The 21,211-nt window shown below is 31.8% G+C and overlaps 1 protein-coding gene across 1 annotated transcript in view; it reads right to left on the reverse strand.

Moving 5' to 3' along the window:
* The window catches only part of armi (probable RNA helicase armitage), a 72,731-nt gene that overhangs the window by 32,313 nt on the left and 19,207 nt on the right, over nt 1-21,211 (reverse strand). The window contains exons 5-9 of the mRNA XM_075369328.1: nt 18,703-18,926; nt 13,823-14,107; nt 11,439-11,629; nt 6,612-6,767; nt 199-342 (exon numbers count right to left, since the gene is read on the reverse strand). Of these exons, the coding sequence (XP_075225443.1) occupies nt 199-342; nt 6,612-6,767; nt 11,439-11,629; nt 13,823-14,107; nt 18,703-18,926 (1,000 nt within the window). The remainder of the gene's footprint in view (nt 1-198; nt 343-6,611; nt 6,768-11,438; nt 11,630-13,822; nt 14,108-18,702; nt 18,927-21,211) is intronic.

Consider the following 21,211-nt stretch of genomic DNA (forward strand, 5'->3'; position numbering starts at 1 on the left):
ATATTTTTTATCTAAAAGTAGGTGCATGATTTATGCAAGGAAACCTATTTTACAGAGTTTTATAATGAGACACAAAATGTAATAATTTGTGAGAAAATTAATTTATTTCACTGAATATTTTATCTTTGAATATTTTTAAAAAAATCAGGTGAGTTAATTATGTAATACAGTATTTATACAAACAAACTCACACCTTACCTACGTGGTGTATTACATCCTAAAACAGTTTCCCATAATCTTCTTGGAACAGGAAATTGTCCTAATTTAACAGGGACAAACGGTGCAGGTCTGAACTTCTTTTCTGATGATATAATAAACCCATTTCTGGTGGCAAATATTTTACTGTAACAGTTTAAAATTATTTTAGATAACATAAATAATTTTCTTGGATTAAAAGAAAATTTAATTTATAACAGTGAAAAACTAAAAGGAATCAATAACAGTGCCGCAAAAAACAGCTTTTTCAATAATGATTTGGTACAAATAGGTCTTCATAAAAGTATTTTTACAGACGACTGTAGAAATGAATTTATTTTTACTCTAACATGTCCTTTATTTTTACAAAACCAACTTGAAATGTTTGTTTTAGCATAATACTTGCTTAAATTTCAAACTTTATTAAAAAAATACGAGTATAGATTTCATTGAGGATTTTAGTGTTGTGCTGGTCTTACTTAACTTATAAATTTATAAAATTAACATTACATTTAAAAAGAGATTTCTGAAAAATAGCATGATTTACTCATATACATAATAATGCGGTCATCAATATACAAAAGAGGAAATCTTATTACAGTGTAGATGTAACAGAGTTTAAGAGCTACATTCAGTGATGAAATTTGGTTTTGTCATTATTCTGTACAGCTATAGCTGTATAAGTACAACAATACCATGCCACACTGTAATTTCCGCAGCTGCACATTGCATATTTGATAAATTGAATATTAAAATGTACTAATAGTATGATAAACATTTTTCACTAAGTAACTTTGCGAATTACACCATTTTCAAGATCCTCTTTCTGCATGTAAAAGCAGAAATTGAGGAGAAAAATACTTTGATTTTATGTACAACAAACATTGTAAGAATTTTTGGAAAATTCTCACAATGGCTATTGTACAAAAAAATGTTTAAAATATAAAAAAATATAATGAAAACAATAAAAATATGACACATTAATTTTCTCCTTTTGCTGATTTAACTGTTCCCTTTTTTTTTCTCAAGTGGGTAAAACTGCTTAACTTGATTTAGCCCATCAGCAAGCTGTCTCTTTTAGCATAAAACAGTCGTCTGTCATAATTTTAACAATCCATATCCATGTCTTTGATGTTCGAGCACCAATTATATATACTAAGAAGGAAGGCCAACATATCTCTGGGCGCATAAAAAAAATAGATAACCAAGGTTCCCATTTATGGCAGGTCAGGTGGACTGAACTGCCTGATGGACGTTACGCAAATGGAATCTTTCCTGATGAAAGAAGTATGCAATAGTTAGATGGCTTTCCCTCAATCACCATATTAAACAGTTTCTTTCTGGACGTGGTGCTTTTCGAAATAAGTTGGCCAGATTTGGTTTGATTAATCTAGTGTTGTGTTCTGAGGTTCAAATCCTAGTAAAGGAAGTTACTTTTATATGGATTTGAATACTAGATCGTGGATACGATCGTGTTCTTTGGTGGTTAGGTTTCAAAATAACCACACATCACATCACAGGTTGACATCTCAGTCAACCTGAGACTGTACAAGACTACACTTCAATTACATTCATCCTCTGAAGTAACACTTTATGGTAGTTCCAAAGGCTAAACAGAAAAAGAAAGAAAGGCTTGTGTCCAGAGTATAGAGTCATTGATGAAGTACACCGTGTCTTCTTATATGTCTGCTCCAGGTATGAAGCTGAACATACCAAAGTAGCTAGAGAGCTTGCAAGGATCGACTGTGGTGTTGATCTGCAAGTTGATTGGAAAACTGAAAGGAAATGGAGCACAGCTGCTTACATCCTTAGATTCTTAGCCCTGTGAAGAAAGGTTGAGGGGATTTGATGCTGATATAGATGTATAAATAGAATAACAACCCAGGGCCTTTTTTTTTTCTGTTTTGCCTCCGGTACCGTTTAGATAATTCTTCAGAGGATGAATGAGGATGATATGTATGAGTGTAAATGAAGTGTAGTCTTGTACATTCTCAGTTCGACCATTCCTGAGATGTGTGGTTAATTGAAACCCAACCACCAAAGAACACCGGTATCCACGATCTAGTATTCAAATCCGTGTAAAAATAACTGGCTTTACTAGGACTTGAACGCTGGAACTCTCGACTTCCAAATCAGCTGATTTGGGAAGACGCATTCACCACTAGACCAACCCGGTGGGTAAACAACCCAGGGCCTGCATGGGTCCTTACTAAACCAAGATAGATGTTTTGGCATCAAGCCCTAGTTAACTTAGATATCACTGTTAGGATGGCGCTATGGTGAGGGAAGGTGTAGGCATTGACCTTGCTCCCAAAAGTGGATCAGAGCAGAGAGATAAAATGTGTTTTCATTAGAGGTTTATTAAATTTGTGAATCTGTTTCTTGATTTTTAAATAAGTAAATCAAGAGGACTTTGAGTAAATTAAATTGTAGGAAAAAATCGTCACTGTTGCAATCAACACTTGTTTTGTTAGTATGAAGATGGTATTTTTGGTGTTTAAAAATTTAATCAAGTAATGATCTGAGTGCATAGTCTAACTGAAGTTAGGTATAGGAAGATTTTTTTGTGTGTAACATTCAGTGTTGTAGGAAGGTGCAAGGATTGCACTTCCACGAATAGGTTAATTTAATAGTTGAGGGTTGTAAGTTATGGTAGGTGGTCGTAGTTGGAAGAGGCCATACAAAGGCAACAAAAGGTTATGATGGAAATATATGCCAAGGCATTTGCATCAGTGACATCCTGACATGAGGCCAAACTGACAACTGTGTTGTGTTGTCAAGTTTAGAGGGTCTAAAAGGCAACCTCCGATAAAGCCTATCGGCTAGGAATGGAGAGGGTGGTATGGTGACTGGGATCATTACAGGCAGGTATTTTCACCTATAGGGGTCAGGATGTCCTGATGGAAATGTTTTCCTTGTACTTTTCTGGCATCTCCGAGGTTCTTAAGAAAAAAGTCAAAGTCGAAGTGCAAATGTAGAAAATGAAGTTGAACCTCATGTTACAGCCTAATTTCATGAAATTCTGTAACACTGTTTTAACTATGACTTTGTAGGTTGGATCTTCCTTATTTCCAAAAAAATCGGCCACACCTTTTTTAAATGAAACCGAAGCACTTTTTTCTACTGGACTCATTGTAAAGCTTTATCTTTCATAAAATTCTTGATCTGCAACCTCATTCAGACTCCTTCTTTATGTTTTCCATAAAATATTTTTAGAAACTTTGTTACTAAGTATTGGAAAAACCCACCATTTTTTGGAAGTGCTTTAGTAAACTGTTTGATTAAGCCAAGCTTGATGTGAAGAGGAGGTAACATATCTTGTCTGACTGAACAAACAGTTCACTTATTGTCTTCTTTGAAACAGTTGGAAGTTTTCTCTTTTGAGCCAGTCTTGTTACCTTCCAGTGCTTCTCTTTGGCCCGGCTGTCCCATTTACAAATGAAACAGCATTTTTGTTGTTAAGTACATTGATTCATATTCATTGTTAAGTACATTGGTTAATGTTTTTGAGTAACGGCTAACATGTAATTCAATGCACAAGCATTTTATTTAATTGACTAATATTGTCAGTGTGTTGTTTAATTAGTCAACTAATTTTAATAATTGATTAATCAGACTCATTTTAGTCAAACTACTCCCATGACTACTGTGGATAGTAAGAATTTTTGCATTCAGTATTGATCCTTCAGTGGCATCTTTTATCAGATTCAAGTCACAAGTTAAGTTGTCAAGTTCATCTTGGTTGCATTAATTTAGGTTCATTATCTCCTTCCAGGTCGTATTTATCATCATCATCAGTCATTATCGATTTCATTCTTTGAGCTGCACTCGATAACCTCTGACATATTCTCAAGAGTTCTAAGTGAAATTGGAATGGGAAGAGATTCATTATCTGCAATCGGTCTTATGGCAGAAGGGATATTTGAATATATTAAAGTTTTTCCTAATTTTAACGTTAATCATATAAAAATAACAATTGTGTACATGATTTTATGGCTGCCTCCAAATGAATGGAATTGCAAAAGGCATTGATCTTTTTTTACCATTTTTCTACAGTCTCAGTCCATCTAACACACCTATGGCATACTTTATACAGCGTTCAGCTTTTTCTTGATCTACAAGCCTTATACACCAAAGTATGAATAATATACATTTTTCACAAAACTAATTATATTTTGCCTCTGCTTTGCAATTAAATAATTATCAGAAACATAACAGAAAACATGTGGGTTATTCAAATACTTTCATGAACTAATTTCTGCACAAATTTCACAATCTAAAGATCATAGCACAAACATAACCTCAAAGCACTAGTAACTCAATAATAAGTATGGTTTGATGCCTGAAACCCAGCTCGGTTAAAGAACTCCTCTTCAAAAAAAAAAAAAAAACATTTCCTTTCCCTACAAAAACATATACAAATTACATTTTAGGTAATAAATTACTTATCTGAATTGCAAAAAACTGTACATGATAGAAAAAAACTAATATTAAATCCAAAATCAGCACAAAAAATAATTTAAAAATTCCTAAAATTATATGATCATCAAAGCTCATGCAGCACTTTTATTTACATTTCTCACTCTCATTTTTCATCTCCCAAACCCAAAATCCTAAGAAATTGAAATTTTACTGAGTTTCAAATTAGATTCAGCTAAGATTCAACTTCAGGCAACTGCTAAGTCTTTTTAAATTTAACCCTGGATGGTTAAAAGTGCTAGAACTTTTAATTAACTATTTCTAATCCTTCCATTTTATAATCAGCCAGGAAATAGGAAATCGTACATTTTGATCTCTTTCACCAATTCAGCTGAAACAATCACATCATTACATTGATGCATATATTTATCTATGGGATTAAAATGAGTTAAACTCTTCAAAATAAAATACTATATAAATCAAATTTTTTATGCTTGTTAAAAGGTTAGAATGGATATAATTTTTAATGACCACTGTTCTCAATTAAGACCACTATTTCTTAATGACTCCATAGTATTTAACATGTTAAGACAAAGATTGAGAGATGATAGCTGACTACTGACATCCTAGGACAGTTATTTGTTACTTCGAAATAGATATAATTGTAGATTAAAAAAGAATCTAACATCTCTTAAAGACAACAGTGTAAAGAAGCTCTTTTCTTCGGTTGAAAACAGCTTTGATACAAATTTTGCAGCCAGTCTGCAAATGCACAATATCAAGTGTTAAAACTGTGAATGCTGAACTTTTACGAAAACCAACATTAAATACAATTTCACAACTGGTCAAATAATGCACTTATTTGATCGATTAAATTCCAAATGTATTCAATACACCAACATTTTGGAACGCTGGTCTACCAGAATTAATATTTTTCTGCTGAAGTTCAAACATTTATGAAATAGTTATGCCATCTTTTATTTGTTTAATCCTCATCATAGTGCCATCGCCAAATGGTAAATGAAGTAAACATTTCAGCAAGCTTTTGATAAAACTTGATACAATAATATTGATCAACTTCTTTCTTACAAACTGATTTTATGACTGGACATGATGTGTTCAGGTTTCATTTGAGGAATATGAAGATATTATTTTAGAGAGAAGGCCCAGTATACAGATTACACCATAAGTCTTCTAAGCAGTTATGTGATGGACTTCAATATTAAACAAATTTCATCTTTGAGTTTCCCTCCTTCCAAGTGTAAGATCTGAGCTCATAAGTTAAAGTAAAATAGTATTCCAAGTTTAGGTGTTTGGACTATAACTTACTTGTAACCTAACCTAATATATGTAATGAGAATAAACCTAATGATAAATATATGTTTATCAAGGTTACACACAAATACTGTGAGGTACTTCACTGACAAGGTAGTAAACCTCGACCCAACGGGTTGGTCTAGTGGTGAACGCGTCTTCCCAAATCAGTTGATTTGGAAGTCGAGAGTTCCAGCATTCAAGTCCTAGTAAAGTCAGTTATTTTTACACAGATTTGAATACTAGATCATGGATACTGATGTTCTTGTATGGTTGGGTTTCAATCAACCACAAATCTCAGGATTGGTCGAACTGAGACTGTACAAGACTATACTTCATTTACACTCATACATATCGTCCTCTGAAGTATTAACTGAACGGTAGTTACTGGACGCTAAAACAGGAAAAAGAAAAGAAGGTAGTAACCCTCATACGTATATGACAAGTGTAGCTAAGGAGACTGCTGCTAATCCCCATCTGTTGATTACAGCTGCTCTTCCAGAAAAAAAAGGACAAGGTATTTTTAAACCAAACACATGAAATGTAAAGATAAATCCTGATCATATGATACAGTTTAAAAAATACATGATTGAACTATCAAAAAATAATATCTTTCGCATTCAGCAAACAATTCTAAAAATGTGAAGTTCCACTATACAAATAATAAAATTGATTATACTTACTCTGCAGAAGCAATATTTTCTTTTTTTTTATATCTCTTGATTTTAGAATTGTAGATATCACGACAAACAGAGTCAACAACATTGATGTTAATACGACGACCAATTTCAAAACCTCTGAACTTCCATACAAATAATTCAGATGATCTACCAAAAAACCTAGAAAAAAAAGGAATTTAATATAAATGAACTTACAATAAAAAATTTTCTTAAAAATAAATTAAAAACTTCTTTTGAAAATATTAAAAGATCAAATTAACTGAAACTAATAAAACACTACACTACACAACTTTATCACTAATAAAACAATAAACTTATAAGCTAAATATATAAATCATGAGGGGTTGCTAAAATGTAATGCATACTAGAATAGAGAAGGAGAACAGAATGTTACACAAAGCACAATTCCTGTCATCTTGTAGTTTCATTCTTCTATTACTAACACTCTAAAACTCACATCCTCTCACTTTCTGTCAATCCCCATTGTTATGGTGTTGAGTACACCTGCTGCATCAATGAGTCTTAAAATAATATGCAGGAATTAAATCTTTAATAACAGAAAAAATGACCACTAGTAAAATTTATTGTAGTCCAAAAACTGTATTTGTAGTGATGAAAATTGGTCTAAGTACTGTGAGTAGATGTGCAATAAAATTTTGTACACCAGAAGCTATTAAAGCAAATGTTGAGGATGAACATTACAGTGGTCAACCGCTTTCTTTGACTGATGAATTGATACAAAATTACTAGCATCACACATCAATGCCCATGTAGGTATATTAAAAAAAACAATAAATAGAACACATTATTTCTCAACTGGACTACCATAAAATACATTTGCAGTGAATAACATGCAAACTCCCATAAAACAATAAATAACTATAAAACGAATGTTGTGAACAGCTACTAAAATATTATCATGTTGAGGAAGTTGGCTTCCTTTTCAATATTGTGATGGGAGGTAAAACTTGGGTACATCATTACAACTCCGAAGAAACACAGCAGAGCATGGAATATCAACCTATGATTCGCCACATCAAAAAGATTCAAAACATAACCCTCTGCAACATAAATTCTCTTGACAGTGTTCAAGGAGATGTGTGTGTCAAGTTTAACAGTCCATGAAGCCAATAATTCTCGAACATTATAATGCTTGGCTACACATCACATGCACCGTCATCTTGTGAAGCTAAATTTTAACCTACTCCATACCCTCCATACTCACCACCTTCATTTTCACTTCTTTCCGCAATTAAAGAGATATTAGGAGTATTCATTTCCCCATGGATGATAAACTGAAACACACAGTGAGGTGGTAGTGGATCAAGGAAAGACAGCCAGCATTCTTCATTGATTAAAAGAGAAAACCTTTTTTTCATGATTGGAAAAAATGTGTATGTGAAAAAATTGTATGCTTTTTAGCAAATAAATTGTACTTTTATGCCATACTTGTTTAATTTGACTATCATTTTTCATTTGCAAGTTATGAGTAACTGTGCATTACATTTCAACCACCCATTGTATTTAAAACTTGATTAACGTGGTTTATTATAACATAATATTTAATACTTAATGTTCAGTTAATACAAATAATATAAACTTTTTATAAATTTAGCATTCATTAAAAGTATTTCATTTATATGATATTATTTTTAACTTACTTTATAATTACTTTCATGAATCAAACTGCTTTCAAGTATTTAAAACCAATTATCTGTTACTTCAAAAATATAATATTGAAAATTTTACTATGTAAATAAAATAATACAATATCAAATATTACAACCAACATTTACTGAATAAAAAAAAAATAATAAACTAAAAACTTAAATTCTTCCAGAGGGCAATTGGGGCAGGAAGTTTCAGCGAAGTTTCAGTTAAGACTGTTATAAAGAGAAATTTATTCTTACTTAAGAGTTGATAAAGATTATTTTTATTTACTTTTCTTGATAAATAATACTTTTTATTTTATAAACACCACCAGCATAAATACTATTTTGTTAAGTGTTTTCTAAATGCTGATTATTAATTAATTCTTATCATTTCTTCATTAATAATTACAATCTTTTTTCACAAATTCCTCAGCATATATTGATGATTATTAAACAATTAAAATGGAATTTTAAGTAATATTTGGTTTAAATGCATATATTTAAAAAGTTTTGAATGCATTCTTGTTTTCCAATTTCATTTCAATAACTGCTTAGTATCTCTTTCTTTGTTAGAAAAATACAACAAATTCTGTATAATGTTTTCAGGTTATAATATTACAAAACAGGTTATCATATTTATACATATAATTAATCAGAAAATGTAATAGAGAAAAAAAATTCTGAAATAAAAAGGGAAATAACATCTACATAAAGAAAGAAAATTTGAAAACTAGGTTTCTGAAGAACTTTCATTTCTGATATAAATCTCTGTATTATGAAGAGACAAGAAGAGAATTTGAATGAGATTAAAAATAATAATTTCTGACGGAACAAGATTTAAGAAAAGAAATGATTTTCTATAATAACAGCATAGGGAAAAGGTAGAGGAAGGAATATCACTAAGTCATATTGTATAAAATAGATTAAACTGAAATTATAATTCAAAGGAGAGAAACCAAATTAAAACTGGAAATATTGAATTAATAAGAGTAAGTTGGAAAAAACAAGATGATTCAGAATAAATAGTTAAGTGATAAAGAAAGAGTTAAAATTAAATTATAGAAGTCAGGATATGAGAATGATGATGTAAGAATATTTAGCAACTAAGGAAAAACAGAATATAATAAAAATGTTCCGGAAGATTTGATGGTAGACTTAAGACATTAAGGAATATCCTACAACATTTCAAACAATGTAACAAGGAATAATTTAGTAATAAAACAAGTAAAATAAAAAAAATAAAACAAAGAAAAGTCCTGTTTACTTTTTATGTTGCTGCCACTTACTTCTATACATAATTTTTTTAAACATGAGATTTGAAATCTAAACATTCATATCAGAGAATTACAATTTTTTAAATGATACAGAATTAAAAAAAAATAAAATGCCCAATAATGAAGGTACAGATGAACCATATTCTAATTACTAAAACTTTAGAAACTGTAAATTTCAAATAACAGTACTTTACATTTATCCCTCTAAAAATTCAATTTTTTCATTCATGACTTCCTTCTTGTCTTTTTACTTACTTCAATCGTACACCTGGTAGATGTTTCAGAAAGAAAATAGATAACTTTCTGAGTAACTGTATTCTACAGCTTTTCCAGACTTACATTAGTAAGTCATTACCTTCACAGCAGTTGGAATTATGACCAAACGTACCTTATCTCTCATTATTTTATAACTTATTAGCTTATAAACCATTTTAGCATATAAAAATATTTTATAAATTTTTCTAAACTGCAGATGGATATTCTTGACAATAAATTTGTTTTATAAAAGCGATACAGCATGTGGAATAAAATTCCACTTTCTTATTTTTTAAATAAAAATAATATGAAGTAATTTTTTTGTAAATTAAAATTGAAGAATCCCCTACTGATACTAAAGGTGCAGTAACTGAGACTTTTACCAAGTCTATGCCAGTAATAATTTTTTTTTATACACATAAAAGCACTTTAGGTATATGAAGCAACAGTCAGAGTTGCTTCATCATATTGCAATGACATTTCCTGTAGAACCACATTAATACTGCGTACATTATGAAATTGTCATTTGTAAGACTGTCTAGTCTACTACCTGAATTTTGGTGGACTTGGCAGCATTCTGGTGTGCACAATATAGTCAATTCAATAAAGAAACCCCTTTATTCCCTTCCATAGAAAGCCCAGACCGGAATGCTTGTTAATTTTTAGACTGGCTAAGCTACTTTCATGGGTGATTTGTATCAGTTTGCCAATTTAGTTATGGCATGAATAAACTTATTTATAAATAATATTTTAAATGCACTTCAAATGATGTGTAGAACACACACAAGAAAATCTAATGTGTATAAAATATTTTGCAGAGAATACCCTCTCAGCTGTTGATAACAACAGTAGCAAGTAATCATTCATTCAATTACAATTCAATAACCTTTAATGCAGTTTGTCGATTTATTCTATAATTTTAGAACTTCTAACTTTTATTGTAATTGCCATTACTATCATTTTCTTGTTAAAATCTGTTGTGTAATCTGATTGTATATAATCTTCATAAAAATATCTAAACTTATTATATCTGTAATCAAAATTATACACTAAAAAAAGTATAATTATCAGATTCTTCAATAAAAGTTAATATAGGTAAATATGCGGTAGAGTTATTCTTGAATCTGGTCCTACTATAATAAATAAGTGAATCAAAAAGAATTAATCCCCTCATCTGCCATTCTGATCCTAACCCAAAGATCAGTCTGAGAAAATGCTATCACCAGTTTACAAGTTGGGATGGTGCTAGCAGTAAGGCCAGTACAGGCAGAAATTGCTCATCAACTGGATCCTAGTTGCATAGAAAGAGGTGGCTAATACAGTAGTGGAACTCCATATATGAATGAATCTGGCACACAAGACCTCACAAGAAGCTCCATAAATAACTATTTTCTCTCTGAACAATTTAGTTGACTATCAGAATTAAAATTATCTCCTCTAGATAATGGATCAGCTAATATAAAACATCACTTTACTGGATAAACCACCAAACAGATAACCACATAAGTGGACTAACAAACTACCATCTAAGTAGTTTGTAGAAAAACGATTTCTTAGTTAAAATCAAGTACAGTATATTGCAACCTAGCAGTAATATTATATTATTACATTTTATTATATTATTAGTAGTAATAACAGTATATTATTACCTGGCTTTAACTCTAAATATAAATTTGACAGTGCTGTTTTCATAAATAATCAATGGTGTACTATGATGGTGATTGCTAAATGTAAGATTTGGACTAACTAATTTAATTTGTGACTGCGTTTGTAATCTGCTAGATTTAAAAGAAGCATTCAACAAATCTTGTTTTCTATGGCTTTCATTTCTAACATTAACCTGAAAAATAAATTTTCAATTATTTTTACTATTAATATAATTAAATATACCAATGAAACATTAAAAGAATTTTAGTTGTTAAGCCACTAAACTTTTGGGCAAGGTGACTGCAATGTCAGGCGCCCAAAAAATAGCTTGTCAAGTGAAGTTAAACAAGTTCATTTGTTTTTTTTTTTATGGGTGGTGCGTTCGGAATTCATTCCACCAGGTCTGACTGTTAACCAGGGTTTCCACTGGAAGGTTCTGAGAAGATTGTGGAAGAGTGTGCTGCAAGAAAGGTCCAATTTGTGGTAAGGGGGTGACTGGTTTTTCCTCCATGTACCTGCTCACACAACTCTCTCAGTACACCAGTTTTTAACAAAAAACAAAAGCATAACTCCTTTCCTCATCACCATTATCTCCTGATTTAGCTCCATGCAAATTTTTTTGTTCCCATGAATGAATAGGGACCTTGAATCAAAAGCGTTTTGTCGACTTGGATGAGGTGAAGAAAAATTAAAAAAAAAATACTGCATCACAAAAGAAAAATTTTAAAAATGTTATGAACAATGGAATAAAATATTAGACAATGTATTAGCTGTAATGGAGAGTATTTTGAAGGGGTTGAAAGCTTTTTGTAAAAAAAAATACATACATTAAAAAAATTCATTCTGATTATTTTTGGATACACCCTCAGAAATAAAAAAAGAAAGACAGAATAAGAGAATAAATAAACAATTGCCTTTTAACATTTAAATAACAAATTCAAATATTTTAAAGATATAAACAAATATTTTAAAGATATTTAAGGTGAGAGTGGTACTATAAAATATACTACAATACCACAATATGATGTACATTGGGAAAAACAACTAGGCTTTCAAAATGTTTTCCCCAAATATTAAAGAGTGTTTTTGAATAAAAGTACATTTTTCTAGTATTCGTAAAATTTAAATAATTATATTCACATTCTAAAGGTCCGTCCATCCGTCTCTCTCTCTCTCTCTGTGTGTGTGTATGTGTGTGCGCGCATACTAGCTCCCCGTCACAGATTCACCCACGCTAAATGATTACTTGCGTTTCCTGTAGCAGTCAATCTTATGTTTATTAGTCAAGTATAACTGCAGGCAGGTGCAGCCAGTCACACATACAGTAACAGTGACAATGGCTCTGGTGGTTGAGCCACAGCACAGTATAATTTTGCACACCTTAAAAAAATAGTAATTAAAAACCCCGAAAATGATTTTTAAATAATTATCTGAAGAGTATTTGCAAGCCTAAATCTATTGGATATCTCATTTACTATTGTCAGGATTGGAAAAATTTACAATCATTGTTCAAAAGTGTTTTACCTTTCTTCATCCCCTTTCAAGGTTGAATTTCAAAAATCTATAAATTGGTTTATTGACATGAAGATTACATTTACCAAAAATCTGATTTCTTCATTTGTTACCAGGAAATTGAAAAAATAGCAGTTAAAAAAAAATATAAAACTCAATTTTAATCCTTAAACTCAGAATGAAGCTAAAAAGCCTAGAAATTGATTTTTAGATATTCATAATCAATCAGTTCAAACCTAGCTTGCACAGCGATACACAGTTATGCCAAGAAGAAACATGGGTAAAATTTTTAGTAGTGATAGATCGGGTGGTTTTTTGTTTATCCCGAACAAAAGAAAATCCCTTCCTCTTTATATAATAGTGTATGTGTATGTGTATATATATATATATATATATATATATATATATATATATAAAATAGCAATAAATAAATTATTACGATTTATTGGAAACATAATATTCATAAATTTAAATATAAAATTAAATTAAACCATGAAACAGTATCTGATAACAATGATGCTGAGCTATATATGCCAGCTAAGAAATAGGAAACAGAAAAACAGTAATAAAGAATTATATGCATATAATATTTTAAATGCAATAAATACATTTATTTTGTATTTGGTCATGACAATATAGTTTTGGAAGATGAAAAAGATTATACAGATTTCATATGTTTTTAGGAGGAGCCATGTTGCTATTATAAACAGTTAAAGCATTACCATTAGGCTAGTCATCATATCATTAATTGTCATGGTAGAAAGTAAATAATTTATGTAAATTTATTTACAAATATATTTAGAAATAATAATAATAATAATAATAATAAAAGTTTAACAAATATTTTACTTGAAAACAAACAAGAAAATATTACCACAATTTCATGTTGTGAGTTGATGTTAACATCACCAAAATTACAATGTTCTGTAATGATAATGCCATTTTTGTTACAAAATAAATCTTGTTGGGTCTCCTCAACAATATTTTCCATACGCCTACCTTTGGTAGTAGCATCACTGTCACAATCATCATTATTACTAGTTTTATTATTTTCTTTGGAACCACCCCTTCTCCAAATACAACTAGCTGACATGGGAACAACTGTTAATGCACGCCAAACCAAACCACCTTGCTCACTTTCAATTACATCAGCCAATACCTAAAACAACATATCATTATTATTATGTTATATTAATAATGTAATTTATTTTTAATAGCATAACAACATAAGTTATTATGCTGTAACAACATAATAACAAATTAAACTAACACTATCAGTTTTATAACCTTGGAAATTTTTGCAGTACTTAAATTTATTTTTAATATTGGCTATCTCTCTCTTTTTCTGTTTAGCCTCTGGAACCACCGTAAAGTGTTGCTTCAGAGGATGAATAAGGATATGTATGAATGTAAATGAGTTGTATTCTTGTCAGTCTCAGATTGCCGAGATATATGGTTAATTGAAACCTAACCACCAAAGAACACAATCTAATATTCAAATTCATATAAAAGTAAATACCTATACTAGGATTTGAACCTTAGCTATCTAACTATTGTACATTAGCTATATGCAGAGACTTTTAAGTTCTAAGAAATTCTCATTATTTCCTGGTGATATTCTGATTGACAACCACTAGAAAATTAAATTATGTGATAGATTATGGTAGCATAAACAAACCCATAACATTAAAAGTTTTTTTTTTTATTGGACTTGTCTGTTATTCTATTTTAAAATTATATGAACTTTAGCATAAGAAAAACAGCATAAAAATGCAAAAAAAAAATTTGTTCTGCAAGTTTTTTCCAGCGATATCTTCAGAATTACTTATTTTTAAGAATCTGATGAATTTATGTTTTTTTAATATTTAAAAAAAAAATGTTGGTTTTTTATCATCAAAAAAAGTAAAAATACTTCTTTAATGATTGTAAAATTACAGGCTGAACATAGATTATTTATCACATTTTAGGGTTTAATAAAAACTGAACAAAGCAATGTGGCAAACTTAATTTTTTTTAAACAATAATGTAGGTACTAGAGTTACTGATGACCTTGAATAAACAGGCAGGTGCAATGTAACGAAAGAGAGGATCGTCAGTTGAGCAATGGCTACCATACAGGAAAAAGCAAGGTAGGTACTATGGTTTCATGAAAGCAGATCTGTTATTACTGTTCATAGATATTTTTGTTCAGCGTACAATTGTTATCCTCCTAGCAAAGACTCAATTAAATGTTTGTATCAGTAGTTTAAGGATACAGGAAGTGTAGCACACAAAAAGGTCCTGGCAGACCTCCGACCTCTGAGGAAGTTGTGGATCAACTAAGAGAAATCTGGGTAAATCCACTCACTGTGCAAGTTTAGAACTGGGAATACCACAATCAATAACTGTGAAAGTTCTACACAAGCGCCTAAAACTTCATGCAAACAAAATTCAGTTAGTGCATTCAATTGAAGAAGATGATATACAAAGTCATTACAATTTTGTCATGGAGATTGTTGTTATAAAGTGAACGAAGATTATGCATTTTTAGAAAAAGTAATCTTCTCTGATGAAGCTATCTTCCACAACTGTCAGATTTCTGGAAACAAGAACCCTCATGGCATTCAGCAAACACAACTTGATTGTCCAAAAATCAATACTTAATGTGCAGTTTCTAGCACTAGTTATCTAAACACGTTACAGGAGTATGCAGTACCACAAATTAAACATCAGCAATCCATTGTTTACTTCCAACAATATGGCTCACCACCACACTGGGGTTTATTTGTTTGGGGCTACCTACATGAACAATTTCCTCAAGTGGATTGGCTGTGATGGACCGATTCCCTGACTACCTTGTTTGTTGACATTATGCCATTCAATTTCTTTCTTTGGAGGTTTGTCACAGTCACAGTCACAGTGTACACCGTCTCTTTGATTTGAATGAAATAGAAAGAAGAATCGAAGGTGTAATTACTGGAATAACTCCAGACATTCTTCATAATAAGTGACATTCGAATGTGAAATCAAATATCGTCTAGACATTTTGTTTGCTAAAAAAGATACTTATGTAGAACTTGTTTGAAGTTAATAAGCATTGTAAACAGAAGTGTTTGAAATGCTCTGTTCAACACAAAACATTGTTTTGTTATTTTTTTATTACACCTAAAACGCGCTGAATAATTTAGGATCACGCTTATCTTTATAATTTATGTATCCCCTGAATCTTTAATCTGTTTTTTATGCAGCCTCTGTGTAATAAGAACCAACTGCAGAAGAATATTTTTAATTATAGCTATATTTTAACCTCTTTTTAAATTTATTTTTTTGTGGATCTTTGAGTAAACTTATTAGAAAATAGTTGTATAAAGTCAACAGCTTTTTCAGTATCTGGAACATTTTTGCCAAAGACAATGTCTTATCATTCATTGGATACCGGTTAAGATCTCTTAAGATACTATAAAATGATGATGTATAGGAATTTACTGACATGCTCTTGTCAGATTCTTTTAGCTAATTCATAATTTTCACGTGATGTTTCTTGAGTTGTAGACTCAAAAACTTACATTAGTAAGTCCTCATCTATAATGGGCTTGTAATATACTATTTCTTAACAAACGACTGTATAGCTATCTTCACTTGTAGCTCTACTCAGAAATTCCAAAAATGGTGGATTTCCTTAGTTATAACTATTCTCAAGTATTTTTCAGTATGTTTCCATAATTACAATTTTTTATTCTACTATGCTGCACTGCTATGATGCAGAATAGCATTATTCACTCATTACAATATAAATCACCTGACAGAGTGAGGATGACAAGGATGAAAGAGAAGCTGAAGCAAACTATTGAAACAATATTTTGATACCATCCTGACCCTGTAGGGGAAGACACTCTCTGCCACCCCCTCAGTTCTGAGCCCTTATGGGCTTTACCAGAGGTCATCTTTGAAACCTCGGCTTTTGACATATTCCAGTCCACCTCAGCCAGGATGCCATTAATGTGAATTCCACGAGTGACATTCCCATCAATATACTACTAGTTAATGAACTCAAAACAAAACACATCTCACCGAGTCTTAAGCAAGACTGAAAATATCTAACTAACAAAGGAATTGAACTACCTATCTGTAGAAGGTAAAAGTGAGTTCAACACACAACACGAAACACAAAAATATTACATGGAACAATAACAACATAGTAACATTGAAACAAAACAAGGATAAGAACAACAAAAACATAATTTATAAAACAAAACATCAATGAGAATAAAATAAAGAGAAATCCAAGCAGAGCTCTAGATCCCCTCAGCAATCCTTTCCTTTGCTAAGTGCACTACAAAACTCTCCACTATTACCCATTCGGTCTGGTTCCTCCAGTTTACATGGAGATCCAATGCTGACCAGAAAAGATCAAGCCGACAGATGCTCTCTGTATGCATTAACTCGTATTTCGAGCACTCATAAAGAATATGGTAGGTGTTGTCCAATTGTCCACACTGAGGACACATCCCAAAATCTACCAGGCTGAATTTCTGTAGTCTGTCCCTAAAAGCACCACGGCTGGAAAGAAATTGCATCACATATTTATTATGTGCACCCAAGAGGCATGCCGCAAACCAACATTTGGAGAGAGATCATGAACATACTTTATACACTGGCCTGCCATCAAAAGACGGACACGCCGACTCACTGTCAAACAGCCTTTGAGGAGCATCATCGTGGTCTTTCCTGGATAAACATCATCTTGTGTTGATGACCCCATAGCTCAAGCATCCTGCAAGCCCAAGTGGCTTGGAGTTCATCTCCCTCCACAAGCTTCCTTCGACCAGCAGGAGCCCATTGTCAGCATAAGCCACAATGCAATATCTGCTGGGCAACCTCATGCGCAGGAGAGAATAAAACTTCACCACCCACAATAATGGACCCAACATGCTGCCCTGGGGACATCCCTTAGAGAGCGTCTTGCCAACCTCATGGCCACCCTAGCGGAGCAACACATCCCAATGACTGAAGTAACTTTGCATAACTTGCAATTCACTTACAGTACATTCTCTTTTTTGGAGTTGGTAAATAGTAAAAGGCCACCAAAGATTATTAAATGCTCTGGAAATATCCAGGAAAATCCTCAGGACATATTCCGTCCCACTGGTTGTTACCATACTCATCACATGGAGTATGGCGTCCCTCCGTACCCTTTCTGGGACGAAACCCATACTGAATCTCCATCAACAATCTTTGCGAAATTAACCTCTCATTTATACGCAGATACAGAACCTTTTCAAAGACCTTGCCAATTACCGAAAGTAATACAAGAGGCCTATATGACGAACTAACAGCATGATATCAGATACATGAATGATCCCACATTTCTCAAAATCAAAATTTCTCACAAGCAGATGAGAGGATGGTTATTTTCTTGTATGTTCCACTTACATTAAAATGGAACAAATCATGTTATAAAGAAATTTTATTTTATATTTAAATTAAAAAAAATTCAAAAGCCAAAAAAAACTACTAATAATAATTATTTTTGTATTCTTTTCAGTTTTCCTTGGGGTTAGGTAGACAGATTTTCCAAGACTTTTATGACAAGTTGCTCCTCTAGTCATAAATGCAGTAGAGATGCAATGTTATTTCTCCAATGTTATTTTGTTAATTGACTTAAGTGTTCATTTGGGAACCTACTTATATTAACATAACTAGGTCCAGTGATAAACTCATTACTCTAATCAAAATATGTAAAAATTTATAAATAATAAAACATAATCATTGTACCTCATCACCAACAACAGGAAAGTATCCAAGATCACAGGTATCCAGAGTGAATAAAGTCTGTGAATCAATAATGCCTTTATTATACTGTGATTCCCAGTGAGTTATTTTACCATTCTGCAGACGAGATCTCAATGGCATTAATGAATCTATATGTAACACTTTACCACAACGATCAACAGCATCATCATCAACTTCTACCAAAGTTTTTAATACAACCCAGTCACCTGCACAACAAATTAAAGTAACAAAATAATAATAAATATTTATTCAAAATAATAATAATAATAAATATTCATTCAGAAGATAAAAAATCAAATAATTCTGAGACTACACTCTTTTAATAAAATAAAAATTCAAAATCTACTGAATAAAATATCACATCCTCATAAAAAGGATTATCCAATCATTAGAGAAGACTGTCCTGTCCCATTCCACCATCTACCTTATTTTAGATGCAGTAACTAAAGAGCCAATGTACACAAGGTTGATTGGCAGAAGTACATCTGTGGGCTCAATTTCTGTCTTTTAACTGTGACTACCTATCTACTAAGTAGGCTAGATTGGTTTAAGTTTAAAATAATACTATCTTTCAGGTAGTGTATAAGTATGACTCAGATTTCTTATGAATGGAATTATTAATTTATTTTTCATCTTCAGGTAAGAAATTTATGAGAAGTAAAAGATTGCAACATCTTCACAGATAAATATTTTTTTCTCAAGTCAATTCAAAATGTTTAATACTTCCCAAATCTCTTAAGAGAACTAACTAGTTCTCATTAAACTACATTTCCTTTCACCATTACCATTTGAAATAAAAGTTATTATTTTTATCTCGAATTCATGTAGGTTGGTGACAGTTAAGGATATGTAATTTATCACTTTACAGCTTTATAAAAATTTGCCAAATTAAATAGATTGGTTTCTCTTTTTTGTAGCTCATTGGTCTGTCTGCCATTTTAACTGATGAATATAATGGTAACTTGGACTTAATTCAAATTTTGATAATTTGAAAAAAATAATTTGGAATTTTTACACAAGTGATTTTTTTTGCAATTGTAAAAATTTGAATGCATGTTATAATTACAAAAGTACAATGATGTAATTGGTTTTGTTGCCTAAAATCAAGCTCTTATATGGTGAATTATAGTACATTCCATAATGAAAATAAAAAAAGCTGATGTAGTATACTCAATGAAACTCTAGGGTTTCAAGAATGAATAGTTTTTGTTTTGCAACATTGAATGGTGATTATGCGTAATCTTGAAGCAACAATTAATTTTTAAGCTGTGTTAGGCTGTTGCACAAACCAAATTATGAGCCCAGGATTCAGTACCATGATGTCACCACTAGGAAAACGTGCATGTACTGGTTTGCAGAAACAAAATCGTGTCCTGAAGGGCTAATACTTTGAGCATTAGCCCTTCAGGACACTTTAAAAAAATGTATTAATAAACATTATTTTGAAACGTACCTGGTGAAAACAATAACTGAATATATTTTGCTCACTGATAACATCTAATCCTACTAGTCAGTTAACCCTTCCTCATCACCGCTGCTATAGTCCTCACTCTCATATGACACTTATCAAATTACATCATCAATACTATCCATTGAGTTTTAAATGGAAGTGACATTGAAACTCTTGGTGACCATATCGTGTGGTACAAGTTTCCATGCACCATGATCCACTCACAGAATTGAGACAATGAACCTTTCTTCAAATGACAATTGGAATCATTTCCGTCAAACAGCATCTCCAGTCATAATAGAAATACTGCAAATGAGCCTTAAAAGGCCTATTAATAGAAATGTCAAGTGGTTGTACATGCCAATCATCCCTCCTGGTATCACAACCATGTTGCACTTCTCTTGCTACAACACTTCTCCTTCACTTTTTCCATTAAATGGCCTTGGAAAGTGCTTATGACCAGCATAGATGTAAGACATAACAGTGCACATGGATGCCGAAACCACACTGTCTTACTGTCTTCAACTAATCGATGTGCAATTCTTCAGTCATTTGTGCTTTCTTTTATACTCTTATTAATATTCCAGAGAATAGCTTCTCCTTAGGCATGGTTTTAGGTTTAAAAATTATGTAAAATAACAGTTTGTCCTTTAGCAGATTCTTAGCATTACAGTACACCAATGAAATACTGTGATACAATTTCTGCTCCTGAAGTTCACATGTCCACTGTTGTTTCACATGGCACATCAAAGAATATGGGAGTTTCACCTGCATCTCCAATTGCCCTCACGCTGTAGTTGTGTGTCTTCTGTAACTCTAGAACATGTCTTTGAAACATAACAATTTCTCCTGGTAGGTGTTGGGATGTCATTGCACCATTGTTGTCCCCAGCCAAATCATAAGATCATTTCATGCCGTAAAGCATCTCGCCCAGCAATATCTGACGGTAAATTCACTCAGAAGAATTCCCATGCTGTCTGATAACTGACCCACTATAAACTGTAACATTTCCATGGACACAAAAAAGCCATCTGACCATGT

Source organism: Lycorma delicatula, chromosome 6 (genome assembly GCF_047948215.1).
Source record: "Lycorma delicatula isolate Av1 chromosome 6, ASM4794821v1, whole genome shotgun sequence".
Taxonomy (NCBI): domain Eukaryota; kingdom Metazoa; phylum Arthropoda; class Insecta; order Hemiptera; family Fulgoridae; genus Lycorma; species Lycorma delicatula.